At 42.7% G+C, this 14,170-nt stretch overlaps 1 protein-coding gene across 1 annotated transcript in view; it reads left to right on the top strand.

The window, feature by feature from the left end:
- Window positions 1–14,170, top strand: part of PLXNC1 (plexin C1) — a 255,007-nt gene that overhangs the window by 135,839 nt on the left and 104,998 nt on the right. Inside the window, exons 11-12 of the mRNA XM_006898490.1 lie at window positions 8,364–8,503; window positions 12,935–13,114. Coding sequence (XP_006898552.1) covers window positions 8,364–8,503; window positions 12,935–13,114 — 320 coding nt within the window. The remainder of the gene's footprint in view (window positions 1–8,363; window positions 8,504–12,934; window positions 13,115–14,170) is intronic.

Raw genomic sequence — 14,170 nt, 5'->3', positions numbered from 1 at the left:
CAGGGATGTATTCTGTCTCCATACCTTTTCAATCTGTATGCAGAACAGATCATCCGAGACTCTGGGCTGTACGAGGAGGAATGTGGCATCAGGATTGGTGGAAGAGTCATCAACAACCTGGGTTTTGCAGATGACACAACCCTGCTTGCTGAAACTGAGGAGGACCTGAAGCGCTTGCTACAGAAGGTCAAGGATTGCGGCCTCCTATATGGATTGAAGCTCAACACCACTGGGCCAATTGGCAGAATAAGTATGGATGGTGAAGAGATTGAGATAGTTAACAGTTTTAGTTTACTTGGCTCCACAGTCAACACTCTTGGTAACAGCAGCCAGGAAATCAAGCGATGAACTGCATTGGGAAAGTCAGCTGTGAGGGACCTCTCAAGAGTACTGAAGAGCAACGATGTCAGGCTGGAGACTAAGGTGCACCTGATCTGGGCTATAGTCTTCGCAATTATGTGCTATGTGTCAGAGAGTTGGACAGTGACTAGGGATGATAGAAAGAGGGTTGATGCCTTTGAGCTGTGGTGCTGGAGAAGAGTGTTGACTATACCATGGACTGCTGGGAGAACAAACAGGTTTGTCCTGGAGAAGGTGAAGCCAGAATGCTCCTTGGAGTCAAGGATTCTGGAGCTTCATTTGACATACTTTGGGCATGTTGCAAGGAGGGACTGGTCCTTGGAGAGGGACATCATGTTTGACAGAGTGGAGGGGCGGCGCAGGAGAGGAAGACCATCCATGAGATTGATCGATTCTGTGACTGGAGTGGTGGGAATGAGTGTGTTTGAGATGGCTAGGTTGGCACAGAATAGTACGGAGTTTAGAGCTCTTGTACATAGGGTCGCTATGAGCCACAAGCGACTCGATGGCACATAACGACAACAACAAGAGGAGATGGACTCGCAGTGGTTTGCATTAGGTTGTAATCTGGATCTTGTGGAAGGAAAGCACTGCCCTGCCTGGTCAGAGCCTTGATCACACAGTCCACACGTAGTAGATTATGGGATGGCTTTGGCAACCCCAGCTGGCTGTGTCAGCCTGGTCCTAGGGCCCCCAGGTCCAATAAGGGAACTTTGGTTTCTTCTCCCAGGAAACCTCCAGGCTCTTAGGAGGCATTGCTAACCTGTGACTGTTTCTGGGATCAATTGGAAGTTGTTACATCCCAAGATCCCGGAGGCTTGGTCCTGGCGTGCACAAAAGCAGCATTCACCTTGGGACTGAACATCAAATGGATAGCCCTTTATTCTATTTCTCTCAACGTTTGTCCTTTGTTGAAAATGGTATTTTCGCTCTTTCTTGCCTCGTATCTCATCTGCTTTTACACTTTCCTGTCTCCAGGGCTGGTTACTGCCATTCTCAGCTGGTGCTGCTGTTATGTGCTGTGGAATTACCCTGCACTCAAGGCGATGCTGTGTACAATGGACTCAAACCCAACGTGATCCTCAGGGTTCGCCTTGGCCTAGTCTTTGGGAGTAGCTCGCCAGACCTTTCTTCCTAGTATATCTTGGTCTCTAAGCTTCACTGAAACTCATTCGACACCATGGCAGCACGCAAGCCTCAGGGACAAACAGCTGGTAGCTTTGCATGAGGCTCTTTGACTGGGAATGAAATCCAGGCCTCCTACAAGGAAGTTGAGACCGCCGGGCCACCGCTGGCCCCTTTTCAACTTATACATTTCATTAATATATTACTTCCGTCGCGTCATTAATAAAGATGTTAAATAATTCTGAACCGAGTACTCACCCCTGGAGGGCCCTACAGGACACTTTCTTTTAATTAGTTGAGCTACCTTTCATCTCTCTAATGTCTTTTGGTTTCAGATTTCCAGCTGGTTTTGAATCCATGTGACTTTTTATCCAGTCCTGTTTGAACGAATTTCACAAGTGAAAATCTGAGAGACGTTTTACTTAGTGTTGGTTCAGGTCCAGGCCTACAGAGAGCTTTGCTATGTTCAGATTTTTTTTAAACAGATTAATAGAGTACAATTTGGTCTTAATAAACTGAGCCTTGCTAATGCACCTCCTTCCAATATTCTTTTCAATCATAGCAGTATTTTCTCCATTAATGTCATGGCAATTTGAATTGTGTTGACGTCAGACTTCACAAAAGGTACTCTTACTGTCAGGAGTAATCCTCTTAGACCTTTTCAAAGATAACTGTTTTTTGGTGGTGTGCTATTTCTAGGGTCTTCTAATGACTTTGGTGCTTTTTTTTTAAGCTGGGTATTTTGTGCAATCTACTAATTAACCAGTTTCTAGTGTGCTTCCTTACATAAAACAAGAAGTGATTTAAGCTCAAGAGAGACCAGAGCACATGGTGTTTTATTAACCAAATGGAAAATTGTGCAACCATTTAAAAAGAACTCTTTTTAAAAGTCTTTAGAATGTAATTGACAGGAAGCGGATTATTCTGTGGCTAATTGCTGGGCAATGTAGATCCGTGATGGTTTTCCTCATGGCATTTTGATTTGGTACTTGGAAGTCTTTGGATACAGGATCAGAAAGAAGTGTCACTGTTGCATTACAAGAGACTAGCTCTTTGCTTTCTGCTAGATTAAGCTTTTAAATTAACCTCTTCTAAGAGTTAGCTTTGTCTCGCAAGTTGTGCATGTTATCCAGAGAAACCAGTCCCTAGAAAAGGACACCATGCTTGGAAAAGGAGGAAGAAATATCACAAAAACCTTCTCATTATCATTGAGTCAGGACCAATCAATAAGCTGATCCTTTGAGGGCTATATATCACAGAGGAAGAGATTGCCTATCTGTCTCTCTGGTGGATTCAAACTGCTGAGGTGGTGTGGCCTTTGGGCTCTCAGTGCAATATCCTACAGATTTGGCTACCATAGCTTCCTTGGGAAAATTAGAGGGACAGCCAAAGAGAGGAAGTCCCTCAAGGAGATGGACTGACACAGTGACTAGAAAAATGGGCTTAACCACATCAGAGATTGTGGAGATGGTACAGGGATGGACGCGGTTTCATTCTCTTGTTCCTGGGTAACTACTAACCAGAGGCAGCTCAGTGGCACCTGACGACAACAACAACAACAACAATGTGTAAGCTTGTGGTCCCTGCTGCCTTATGCATGGTTATGCATTTACTCTTGATTAGAAACCAAAAATAGACCTAAAAATTGGCACTGTGAGACATTTGGGGAAGAAGTTGCCCTCTGACGGTTTGTTTGTAGTGAGTTTTAAACCATTTTTATCAGCAAAAAATAGAAATGCATGTGCTTCTAAAAATTTCTGTAGTCATATAGCTGCCTTATCTTTTTTATTTTTTTTTTTAAAAGACACATTTCCTGGAATACCTGTACTGTTTATTTAATGGGGTCCTCTTGGTAACTCCTGTATCCACATATTAAGATTAGAGAGATTCTCCTATCAAACAAAGGATAACTAATCTCATTCTCTTTGAGCACAGTCTAGAAGCATCTGCTTTCAGCAGATAGGTCAGGCTGGATCCCATCCTCGAAGGCCAATGGAAACCAAATAATAAGGGTTTAGAATTATATCCTTTTAAAGTAGCAAGGCTGTCTCTACTCAGGCGAAAATAAAAAGTTAATAAAGTGAAGTGGCAGGTCCTCTGATGGTGTCTGTGGAGTCGCTCAAGGAGCAAAATATAACCCCTTAAAAATCTTTCTTGTATTCATAATAAGGTTCTCCGTTTCTTCTACTGAGAGGAGAGAAGCTTTTACTTGGTGTGTTTGAAAATTTTTGCCTGAGCAGACATCGACAGTATAAGTAGTAAGGACAGTCTAGAAAGAAAGGAAGCCTGGGAATCATAATTGACTTGGATGTAAATTTGACTGAGTCTGTAGTGTGATTTATGAAAGGAAGGGGCAGGGGGAAAGCCAGTCTCTCTTGCCTGCCCGAGTCTCTGAGTGTTGCAGACGGTTAAGAGCCTGCCTATTAAACGCAAGGTTGGAAGTTTGAGTCCCCTCAGAGATGCCTCAGAAACAAGTTCTGTGACAACCTACTTCCTAGAATCAGCCATTGAAAACCTTTGCTATGGAGAATGTTGCTGGTGTTATGTACCGTCAAGTCAGAGCCAACTCATCACTCCAGGGGGTTTTCAGAGGCAGTAAATCATCTGAGAGAAGATTGCCTGCCCATCTTTCTCCCACAGAGCAGATGGTGGATTCAAACTGAATACCTCTGAGTTGGCAATGCAACTCTTTACCACTGAGCCGTAGTTCTACTCTAACACACATGGGGCCACCATAAGTGGGGATCAAAGTGAAGGCAACTGGTTTTGAACTTTTCATTATCTGCCTTCCAGAATGACAAGGTGCTCCTTGACTGCAGGAGTCAACACATTTTCCTGCAACGTCCCTGACAGTGAACAGTTCAGGCTTTGTGGGCCATATAAGTCTGTTGAGCAGTTACTCAACTTTGCTTTTGCACGAGAAACAATGGTAAATGAATGAAAGTGGCTATGTTCCATTAAAACTTTGGTTTTGGATACTGAGATATGACTTCCATGTGTTGTAAAATATTATTCCTTTCATTGGTATTTTTCTGTTGAAATGTAGATATCTTTGGGACTCAGGTTGTTGTTGTTATTAGAGGTGCTGTCAGGTCGACTCTCATTCAGACTCTCATTTATGTACAACAGATCAAAACCTTACCCAGTCAAGCCCCATTGTCATAATTTCCATTGTGCTTCATCTCATTACTGTCATCACTGTGTCAGCTCATCTCATTGAAGATCTTTCCTTCCTTATCTTTCCACATTTCCAAGCATGATGTCCTCATCCAAGGACATCCCTTCTGATTAATATGCCCAAAGTATATGAGATAAAGTCTCCTCATTCTTGTCTCTGAGAATCGCTCTGGGGGCATTTAATCCAAGACAGATTTGTTTGTTCTTTTGGCGTTTCATGGTTTTTCAATACTCTTCTTTTATCACCATCATTTAAAAAGCATCAATTTTTTTCTTTGATCTTACTTAGTCATTGTTCAGATTCCATAACTATACAGAAATGAGTGGCAGGTTGCATTTGGCCCCTGGGCTGTGGTTTGCCAGCTTCTGGTCTGAGTCACACCTAGGCCAAGTGTCCCATAACACGTGGCACAGTCCTAGTACACTGTAGCTGCTCAACAGGTACTTGATCACTGAGCCATCACCCTGTAAGAGCAGAAGAGTAAACCTTTGCCATAAGACGCACACTTGACATTTGCAAGGGATTGATCTTGAAATCTTGGCTAATCCCTCCCCCTCATTTCCAAGTACCACTCTAGCAGATAATTTCACCCATAAAAGGCAGTCAAGTATAACCAACCGAATAATTAAAGTGACCCTTCCAGGCCCTTAGTGATTCTATAAATTCGGGGCTTAAGTCCCTTAGAAAGTGATTAAAATAAATTCTGCTACAGAAATCAATTCTCTGTCACATTATATCATTGCTGTGATAGCATTAACAATGAATTTACCTCAACGTGCAAAACCAATCCATAGTGGTAATGAGTTATGGTGACTGCTCTGCCATGCAGCACCTATGTTTGCCAAGGAACAGAATGAAAAGATATGCATTTCAGCGAGCTGAGTAGCCCCAGCAGCTCAGCAAAGCTGTCCTGATTCGTGTTCCACGAGGGATCAGGGGATACACAGTCACGTCAAGGAACAGGTGTTGAACAGGTGTTACACATCACCGACGCCCTCCCAATGGCTCGTGTCTGCCTCCTGCACATCATCCTCCAAGTAGACGCACACGGCTCGGCTCGTTTAGCCAAATTTCACATGAATATATGATTCTGAACGTTCGCATTGTTCTCAGATAACAAGAGTGTGAGCATGAAATTCGCTCCTGCTAAAAATCTGCTGTGCTTTATCTTGGGCAGTGTCATCATATTGTGAACCAAATGCAGAATTGCTAGAAATGATGAAAATGGCTGTTTCAAAAAGAACAAAATGATGAAAGAAGTAGAAGATAAAAAAAAAAGAAGTAGAAGATAGTACCTATCCCAGAAAGTGAAAATAATTGAGATTTTTTTTTCCCATCTTGCTAAAGATAGTGCTTCTTGCCATCACATAAAGGGCTTTTCTTTTAGGGGGAATTGTTGTTGTTGTTGTTGTGTGTCATTGTGTTGTTGTTGTTAAGTGCTGTCAAGTCACATGTGACTCATAGCGACCCTATGAAGGAGAGTCTTCGACGTTTGGGTGCCTTTCATCCTCTCTCCAGGTTCACTGGGTTTCCGGAGGCAAGCTATTATGGAAGTGGATGCCACTCCTCCCTCCAAGTTTGTGTAATTGGGTAGGCAGCCATTAATGGATTTGACACATCATTGTCACAGTGTTCAGCCTCACAGCAAACACAAGTAACCGCTGTATGGCAACTTGTACACCAGGGCTATATGACCTAGAGGAATGTCTGAACAAAAACAATGAAAGACAAGCCCGAGGGCCGCGAATTAAAAGTCACCCACCTTTGGCTTGGTAGCATTGCTTTCTGTCCACTGGGCCAGATGATCTCTCTCTTGAAGTTGTGTGTCATAGCAACCTTTTAAACAACAGATCCAAACCTTGCCCTCTCCTCTGCCATCCTCAGGATTTCCACCAGGCTCAACCCGTTGTGTCAGTACCATCTCATTGGGAGTGGGGTGTCTTCCTATCTTTTGTTGACCCTCAACTTTTCCCAGCATGTTGTCTATTTTTCCAAAGACTGGCTCTTCCGTATAACATGCCCGAAGTGTATGAAACCAAGTGTCGCCATCCTTGCCTCCAGTCAGTACCCTACTTGCAGTTCTTACAAGACAGATATCTTTGTTCTTTTGGAAGTTCACGGTATGTTAGATACTGTTTGCCAAAACCATGATTCAAAAGAATTGACTCTTCTTCAGTCTCCTTATTCATTGTCCAACACTCAGATGAATACAAAGCAACAGAAAAATACTGCAGGTTGGATCAGGCACATCTTAGTTTTTAAACTGATTGTTTACTCTTTAGATCCTTGCAGAAGTCCTTGACAACAGGTTGTCCCAGTGCAACGTGATGTTTTGATTTCTTGGCTCCAGCTGCCATGGGTGTTGATTGTGGGTCCAAGTAAAATGAGATAGGTGACAACTTCAGATTTTAATTAGATGTTGTAAATGGGTAGTAAATGTGACATGCTCTTTGTTGCCATCAAGTTGGTTTTGACTCATGGGAGCTTCATATACAAAGAGCAAAACATGACCATGGGGTTTTCAAGTCTGTGACCTTTCAGAAGGAGGTCACTTGGTCTGTCTTACGAGTGACTCTGGGTGGGTTCTGTCAGCCTCTCAGCTACTGTCCCACCCAGCCACCTTCAAGGTTATTGGTTCCAACCCATCTAACAACTTCAAGAAAGACATCATGACCTGCTTCTATACAGATTACAGCCAACAACATTCTACACTATGGTGTTGTTCTAGGCGGAGTCACCAGGAGTTGGAACTGATTCAACAGCCAAAAGAAAGGTGGCATAAACCTGTATTAAATATTAAATGGCTAGGTTGATCAGGTGACCTGAAGGGAAACCTTCTCGACTGTTATCGTGTGTGCCGTCAAGTCAGAACCAACCCATGGCTGACCCGACAGCAGGTTTTGAAAGGCATTAAATCTCAAGTGAGGAGATTGCCCATCCTTCTCCCACAGAGCAGCTGGTGGGCTTGAAGCACAAGTCTTTGAGATTGCAGTGCAGCTTCTTACCACTAGGCCACCAGAGCTCCCTTCATGACTGTGGTCTTAATAAAGCCTGCAGTGTGTGCCAAAAAGGAAATGATGGTGTGTGCAGATCATAGAGATGAAACAGTCAGACACAATGGTTTGAACATCCAACTACTTGATATTAGGTGACAGAATGGGTTGATTTCCTGAGGGATTCTTTTCCCCTCAGCAGTCAACTCCTTGATGCAAGTTGCCTAACTGAGACAAACAAACAAACAAATATGAACAGCTTTCTTGGGAATTAAATTTATCTGGAATGACATTTATTTCCACTTAACGACGAGTCTGTCATTGGCGTACAGTCAATGCACTCCTTTGCTCTGCCGTCATTTGGCTTCTGCCGTGAGCCCCCGGAGGCCTGAAGGCAGCGAGCATTTTTGAGACTCTGGTGATATCTTACTCTTCAGAAAGAATGTCAGACTCTTCAACTGTATTTTCAACTGTCTTGCGAGACAAAGACTAATTGGTTTGACCTCATGCTGTCGCATGGTGAGAGACATGAATCTTCAGCACTCTTCCCCGAATTCATTGATTTCATTAAACACTGTCTGCTTGTGTTTGCAAAATGTTGTAATTTCCCAGTGATTTCTTCGAACTGCAGCGTATAAACAGATTTTTTTTGGAATGATGCCATTTCTTTGCTTTGATCTTGTGTTTCAATCTTTTCTTTCCAATAGGTCTTCTACATTAAATCCATTGAGCCACAGAAAATATCGACCTTAGGGGAAAGTAACGTGATAGTCACGGGAGCAAACTTTACCCAGGCATCTAACATCACAATGATCCTGAAAGGAACCAGCACTTGTGATAAGGATGTGTGAGTTACAAATCTAGTCATTTATTCATGGGAACAAAGTGAAAAGCTAAAACCCCTTTCAAAGGCCCTTCACACCGTGTGCCCTCTCATGATTGAGTTATTTCCATGTGCTAAAAGTAGGCCAATTATGATGAATATCTCATATAAGTTCATTGTGAGAAAAATCTGCCCAATAGTACACAAAAAAAAATCTCAACACACAATATGTTCAGGATGTTGTTCAGGTTTTGATTTGTTTTCATTAGGAAGATCAATGGTGTAGAAGTGAAAAACCTCGTCTTTAAGATTATTTCCTTAGAAAAATAATTGAGTACCTTTGAATTTTATGGAGAATGTGGCGGCTCTTTCAGGAATTGAGGGGAAAACCATTGATCCATTTTAGGTGGAAACTTCATTCTCTGCAAGCCTTCTCTTTATTGATTTGATTTTGGGCTCCAATAACAATGAAATAGAACATACATTAGTAATAATTTGAAAAAAGGACTAAACATTCCAACTCCAATATCTGGTCAATGTACCACTTGAATATTATTACTTTTATAACTTTTCCCCCTCATAACTCATTCTTTTAATGAAAATTTGAGGGGGAAAAATCAATTTCTCCCAGATGTCCTTAAACGCAAATACTACTTTCCCCCAAAAGAGAGACAGAGTAGTAATAATGTAATCGATTAATGTGAATTCCCTGCTTGTTAGCTTGTATAAGTTTGGGCTAATTTGAAGTAAAATATGTTGCTATCTACATGAAGGCTGTGTGAGGCTTATTGTCATCCTGGAAACACACACAAGACAATCTGCTGAGCTGTGGTGTTTTGGTTTTTAACTACTAAAACAGATTTGTACAGCATTTTAATCTGCCACACTTATTTACTGAATTTTCTGTTTGACTTCGTCGGCTGCACATAATTGCCATAGTCTGCCCCTCATCGCAGTAAATCTGGAAGGTCTGCCACTTTGGTGAAAAAAAGCTACTTGGCAGTAACTTTGCTCTGTTCTGCTACTTACCGGGATTATCAAGTGCACATTAGTGGCTATATCTATGCAACACAGGTATTTTGGTGCCATTTATCCTGGCTAAATACCTATTGCAGAAATCTCTTATTTTGGGGGAGCAAAATCTGTGAAGGTAGACACCTGCACATTCACTGAAAGGCAATCAGCTTCACTGGAGAATAAGTCCTTTCTCAGAGCATTGCTCTGTTTCTGAGTCTTTATGCTCTCATTTCAATTCTGAATACGTCTTGAGATACTGCAGCTATTAAATTAAATGACTAAGCGGCCTCTCCGCATGGAGCGTCTCAGGAACCCCATCTGTGTGGTGAACCCAGGTTCACACGCAGTAAACCTAATGCTCCGTTAATCCTGTCCCTGAGTTCCACCTGTAATCCTAAACTCTCCCAAAACGTTTATGAAAAAAATGAGTGGCTATCCTGAAGAGACAAATACAAAGCTACAAGTGGAATGACTGACATCGCCATCTCTCCTTCTGAAACTTCTATACAAGCTTGGGTATTTAGTGATCAGCCGTTTTAAGATGACTTGTCCTAATGCTTTGCTTTGCTACTAAACCTTACCCAGTAGCTTGGTGATTGTAAAAGAAAACCTGCCCTGGTGGCCCAGTAACAGATTTCTTTTCTGATAGATTTACAGAACACACTAGTTGTTCTGAGAGAGAGAGAGAGAGAGATGAGACAGTGTGCTACCATAAACATTTACAGCCTTCGAAACCCTGCTCTGCCCCTTGGGCTTGCTTTTCAGTTGCTGTAAACTCAAATGACAGTGGTTTCGGTTTTTAGAAATACAAATAGCTTGCAATGTCTCTGGAATTTGCTTTATTACAAGACCTAGGGATCACAGTAGAGATCATAATCGTGAGCTCTGGTGGCCTAAGGACAAGGAGCTGCCCTGCAATTCTTAAGGCACACGGTTCGAATCCCCCAGATGCTCCAGGAAGAAGGATGGGCAATCTCCTTCCATGTAATTAACTGCCTCTGAAAACCTTCAGCTATGAGTGGATTCCGACCTGCTGGTACACAACAACATAGCCTTTCATGGCAATTACAGATTTTTGTATAGATAAATTATCCCGACATTATTCAACCTGGCCTTCATGATTTGTCCTTTTGAGGGTCCGGTGTAAATGAAGTAGCACAGACAGCTTCAGGTTACAAAGGGAAAGGTTGAGCCCTGGGGATGTCAGGTGCAACCACAGCTGTAGGTCTTCTGGGAAGGTGGAAATTCTGGCCTGGAGGTTTCCTGGGAGGTGGCTGGGCTTTATCACTGGCTGGTTTTAAGACCTTGATGTGAACTCTGCTCTTGCTTTGGAAAAATCTCCACCTCTGTCTGGTAATGAGTTTTATTCTCCCAGTTCTTTGGTATTTATCTTTTTTTTTTTTAAACAAAGCTTTTTATTATCAAACATGCACAAAGGTCAAAAAGAATGCCAGGAGCATCTTTGTAGCCATTGTCCAGCTTCAGCACTTGGCAACATTTTACTGTTTCCTAGATTTCTTCCACTTCACAGGGGCCGGGGCAGGGGTGGTAGTGGAACTTTTAAAGCCTACTCCATGTATATTCTTTGACTCATAAATGTACGTGCATGCATATATGTTGCTGTTATTATGCACCATCGAGTCGGAACCAAATCATTGCTGACACTCCAGCAGGTTTTCAAAGGCAGCACGTCACATGGGACGAGATGGTAGATTCGAACCTTGTGCCTTTGGGATAAGTATATATCCAACAGAGAAGCATGATACAATTATCATGTTTTTGTTGTTGTTATGTGCAATCGAGTCGCTTGCAACTCATAGCGACCCTATGTACAGGGGCTCTAAATGCTGTTCTATTCTCTGTGTTTCCATTTCTAAGATCTACAATACAATTATCATGTTGTTGTTGTTGTTATGTGCCGTCGAGTCGCTTGCGACTCATAGCGACCCTATGTACAACAGTCCTAAACTCTGCTCTGTCCTGTGCCAATCACACTGTCTCCGACACTCCCATCGTGATTATCCCAGTCACTGAATCAATCCACCTCATAGAGGGCCTTCCCCTCCTGCGCCGTCCCTCCACCCTCCCAAAGCATGATGTCCTTCTCCAAGGACCGGTCTCTCCTCACAACATGTCCAAAGCATGTTAGACAGAGCCTCAGAATCCTTGCCTCCAACGAGCTACCCAGTTTAACCCTTTCCAGGACGAATCTGTTTGTTTTCCTAGCAGTCCATGGTAGTCTCAATGCTCTTCTCTAGCACCACAGCTCAAAGGCATCAATTCTCCTTCTATCGTCTTTGATCATTGTCCAACTCTCTGATGCATAACAAGTGATTGCAAGACATGGCCTGTATCAAATGCACCTTAGTCTCCAGAGAGACACCATTGCTCTTCAGTACTTTGGAGAGGTCCCTAACAGTAGACTTTTCCATGGCAATGCACCTTTTAATATCCTGGCTGCTGGTGCCAAGAGTGTTGACTGTGGAGCCAAGCAAACTAAAGCTGTGTACAATCTCAATCTCTTCACCATCCATCCTGATGCTGCCAATTGGTCCAGTGGTGAGAATCTTTGTCTTCTTGACATTGAGCCTCAATCCATATTGTAGGCTGCAGTCCTTGACCCTCTGCAGCAGATGCTTCAGGTCCTCTTCAGTTTCAGCAAGCAGGGTTGTGTCATCTGCATAACGCAGATTGTTGATAAATCATCCACCAATCTTGACCCCACATTTCTCCTCATACTTAATAAAATTGTCATACTTAATAAAATTAACAGTATTTAAGTAATCTCATTTAACACCTTATCCATGTCCTGTTTTCCATTATTGTCATTTTCTAGTCAGAACCAACCCATAGCTGACCTTCCAGTAGATTTCAGAGGCTGTAAGTCACACTGGAGGAAATTGCTCATCTTTCTCCCACGGAGCAGCTGGTGGATTTGCACTGAGTACCTTCCCATTAGCAACTCTCAGGGAGCTCTGGTGGTTTAGTGGTTGGAGGTGCACTGCAATCCCAAAAGCACACAGTTCAAATCTACAGGTTCTCTGCAGGAAGAATGATAGGGAGTCTCCACCCATGTAGTTTACCTCTTCTGAAAACCCAGTGGTGAGTCAACTATCCTTAGATTCTGGTTGAGGTTACACAACAAGAAGCCACAAGAGCTGCCTTATTTTCTACCAGGGCTTCTTAAAGGCAATTGTTATATTCCCTTCCATCTTTATTTGTAAGGGAAATGCAGATAACAAAATGTGGGGAAGAAAGAGAAACCCAGCCCCTGATAATACCAACATGGGATAAGTAGCTCCTGGTTGACCCGCAGCTTCCTACAGCTGTTCTCATGATAGTATTTCAAGTGATGTTGATATCCTGTCATCGTGGGGAATCAGTTGTGCTAAGTGACAGTGTCAAGTCAGAGTTCTCTCTCTCTCTGCCCCTTTCTAGGATTCGGGTCAGCCATATACTAAATGATACCCATATGAAGTTCTCTCTACCATCAAGCCGTAAAGAAATGAAGGAAGTGTGTATCCAGTTCGATGGTGGTAGCTGTTCTTCTGTGGGGCCACTGTCTTACATTGCTCTGCCACACTGCTCCCTTATAGTTCCTGCTGTCACCTGGACGAGGTACGGTCTCAAATGATAATATTTTTCTCTCAAGGTATTGAAAAGATCACATCTCTAAATATCATGCATTCCACTATATATCTATATTTATATCTGTATATATTTAAAGATAACACAATCTTGCTTGCTGAAAGTGAGGAGGACTTGAAGCACTTGTTGCAGAAGATCAAGAAATGTAGCCTTCAGTATGGATTGCATCTCAATGTCAGGAAAACAAAGATTTTTACCACTGGACCAGTAGGCAGTGTCATGATAGATAGGGAGGAGATTGAAACTGTCAATAGCTTCATCTTGCTTGGATTAACAATTAAAACCTTTGGTCCTAGTGATCAGAAAATAAAGAGATGCATTACACTGAGAAAATCTGCAGCTAGAGATCTTTCCAAACTATTGAAGAGTCATGATGTCAATTTGAGGACTAAGGTGTATCTGATTCAGGCTATGGACTTTTAGATTACTAACTATGCATCTGAGACCTGGACAATGAATTAGGATGACAGAAAGAGAATTGATGCCTTTGAGCTGTGGTGTTGGAAAAGAGCACTGAACATCCCATGGATGGCCAAGAGAACAAACAGACATCTCTTAGAGAGGGTGCAGCTGGAGTGCTCTTTGAAGGGAAGAATAATGAGGCTTTGCCTCACATACTTTGGGCTTATTGCTAGATGGGGCTATTTCTTGGAGAAGGACATGATGCTGTGAAGGGTGGAGGGTCAGTAAAGGAGAGGAAGCCCCTCAACCAGGTGGATTGACATGGTGACTGCTGCAATGGGCTCTTGTGTAACAGGAAGTGTGAGGATGGCACAGGATAGTAAAGGGTTCAGATCTTTTGTTCATAGGGTCTCTGTGAGTTGTATTCAACTCAACGGCACCTAACAACAACAGGACCAGTTGCCAATGAGCCGGTTCTGACTCATGGCAAGTTTTATGGTGGTGCTGACAGTTAATGCACTCAGTTCTAACCAAAGGTTGGAGGAATGGGTTCACCCAAGGGTCCCACAGAAGAAAGGTGTGATGATCTCTTGGGATCACCACATTAATGGCCTTCATGGCTAA

The sequence above is a fragment of the Elephantulus edwardii genome, unplaced genomic scaffold (genome assembly GCF_000299155.1).
Source record: "Elephantulus edwardii isolate Elephantulus edwardi_28Jun2011 unplaced genomic scaffold, EleEdw1.0 scaffold00231, whole genome shotgun sequence".
NCBI lineage: Eukaryota > Metazoa > Chordata > Mammalia > Macroscelidea > Macroscelididae > Elephantulus > Elephantulus edwardii.
Note: the sequence above shows the minus strand (reverse complement) of the source record. Positions and strands in the feature narration are given on the sequence as shown.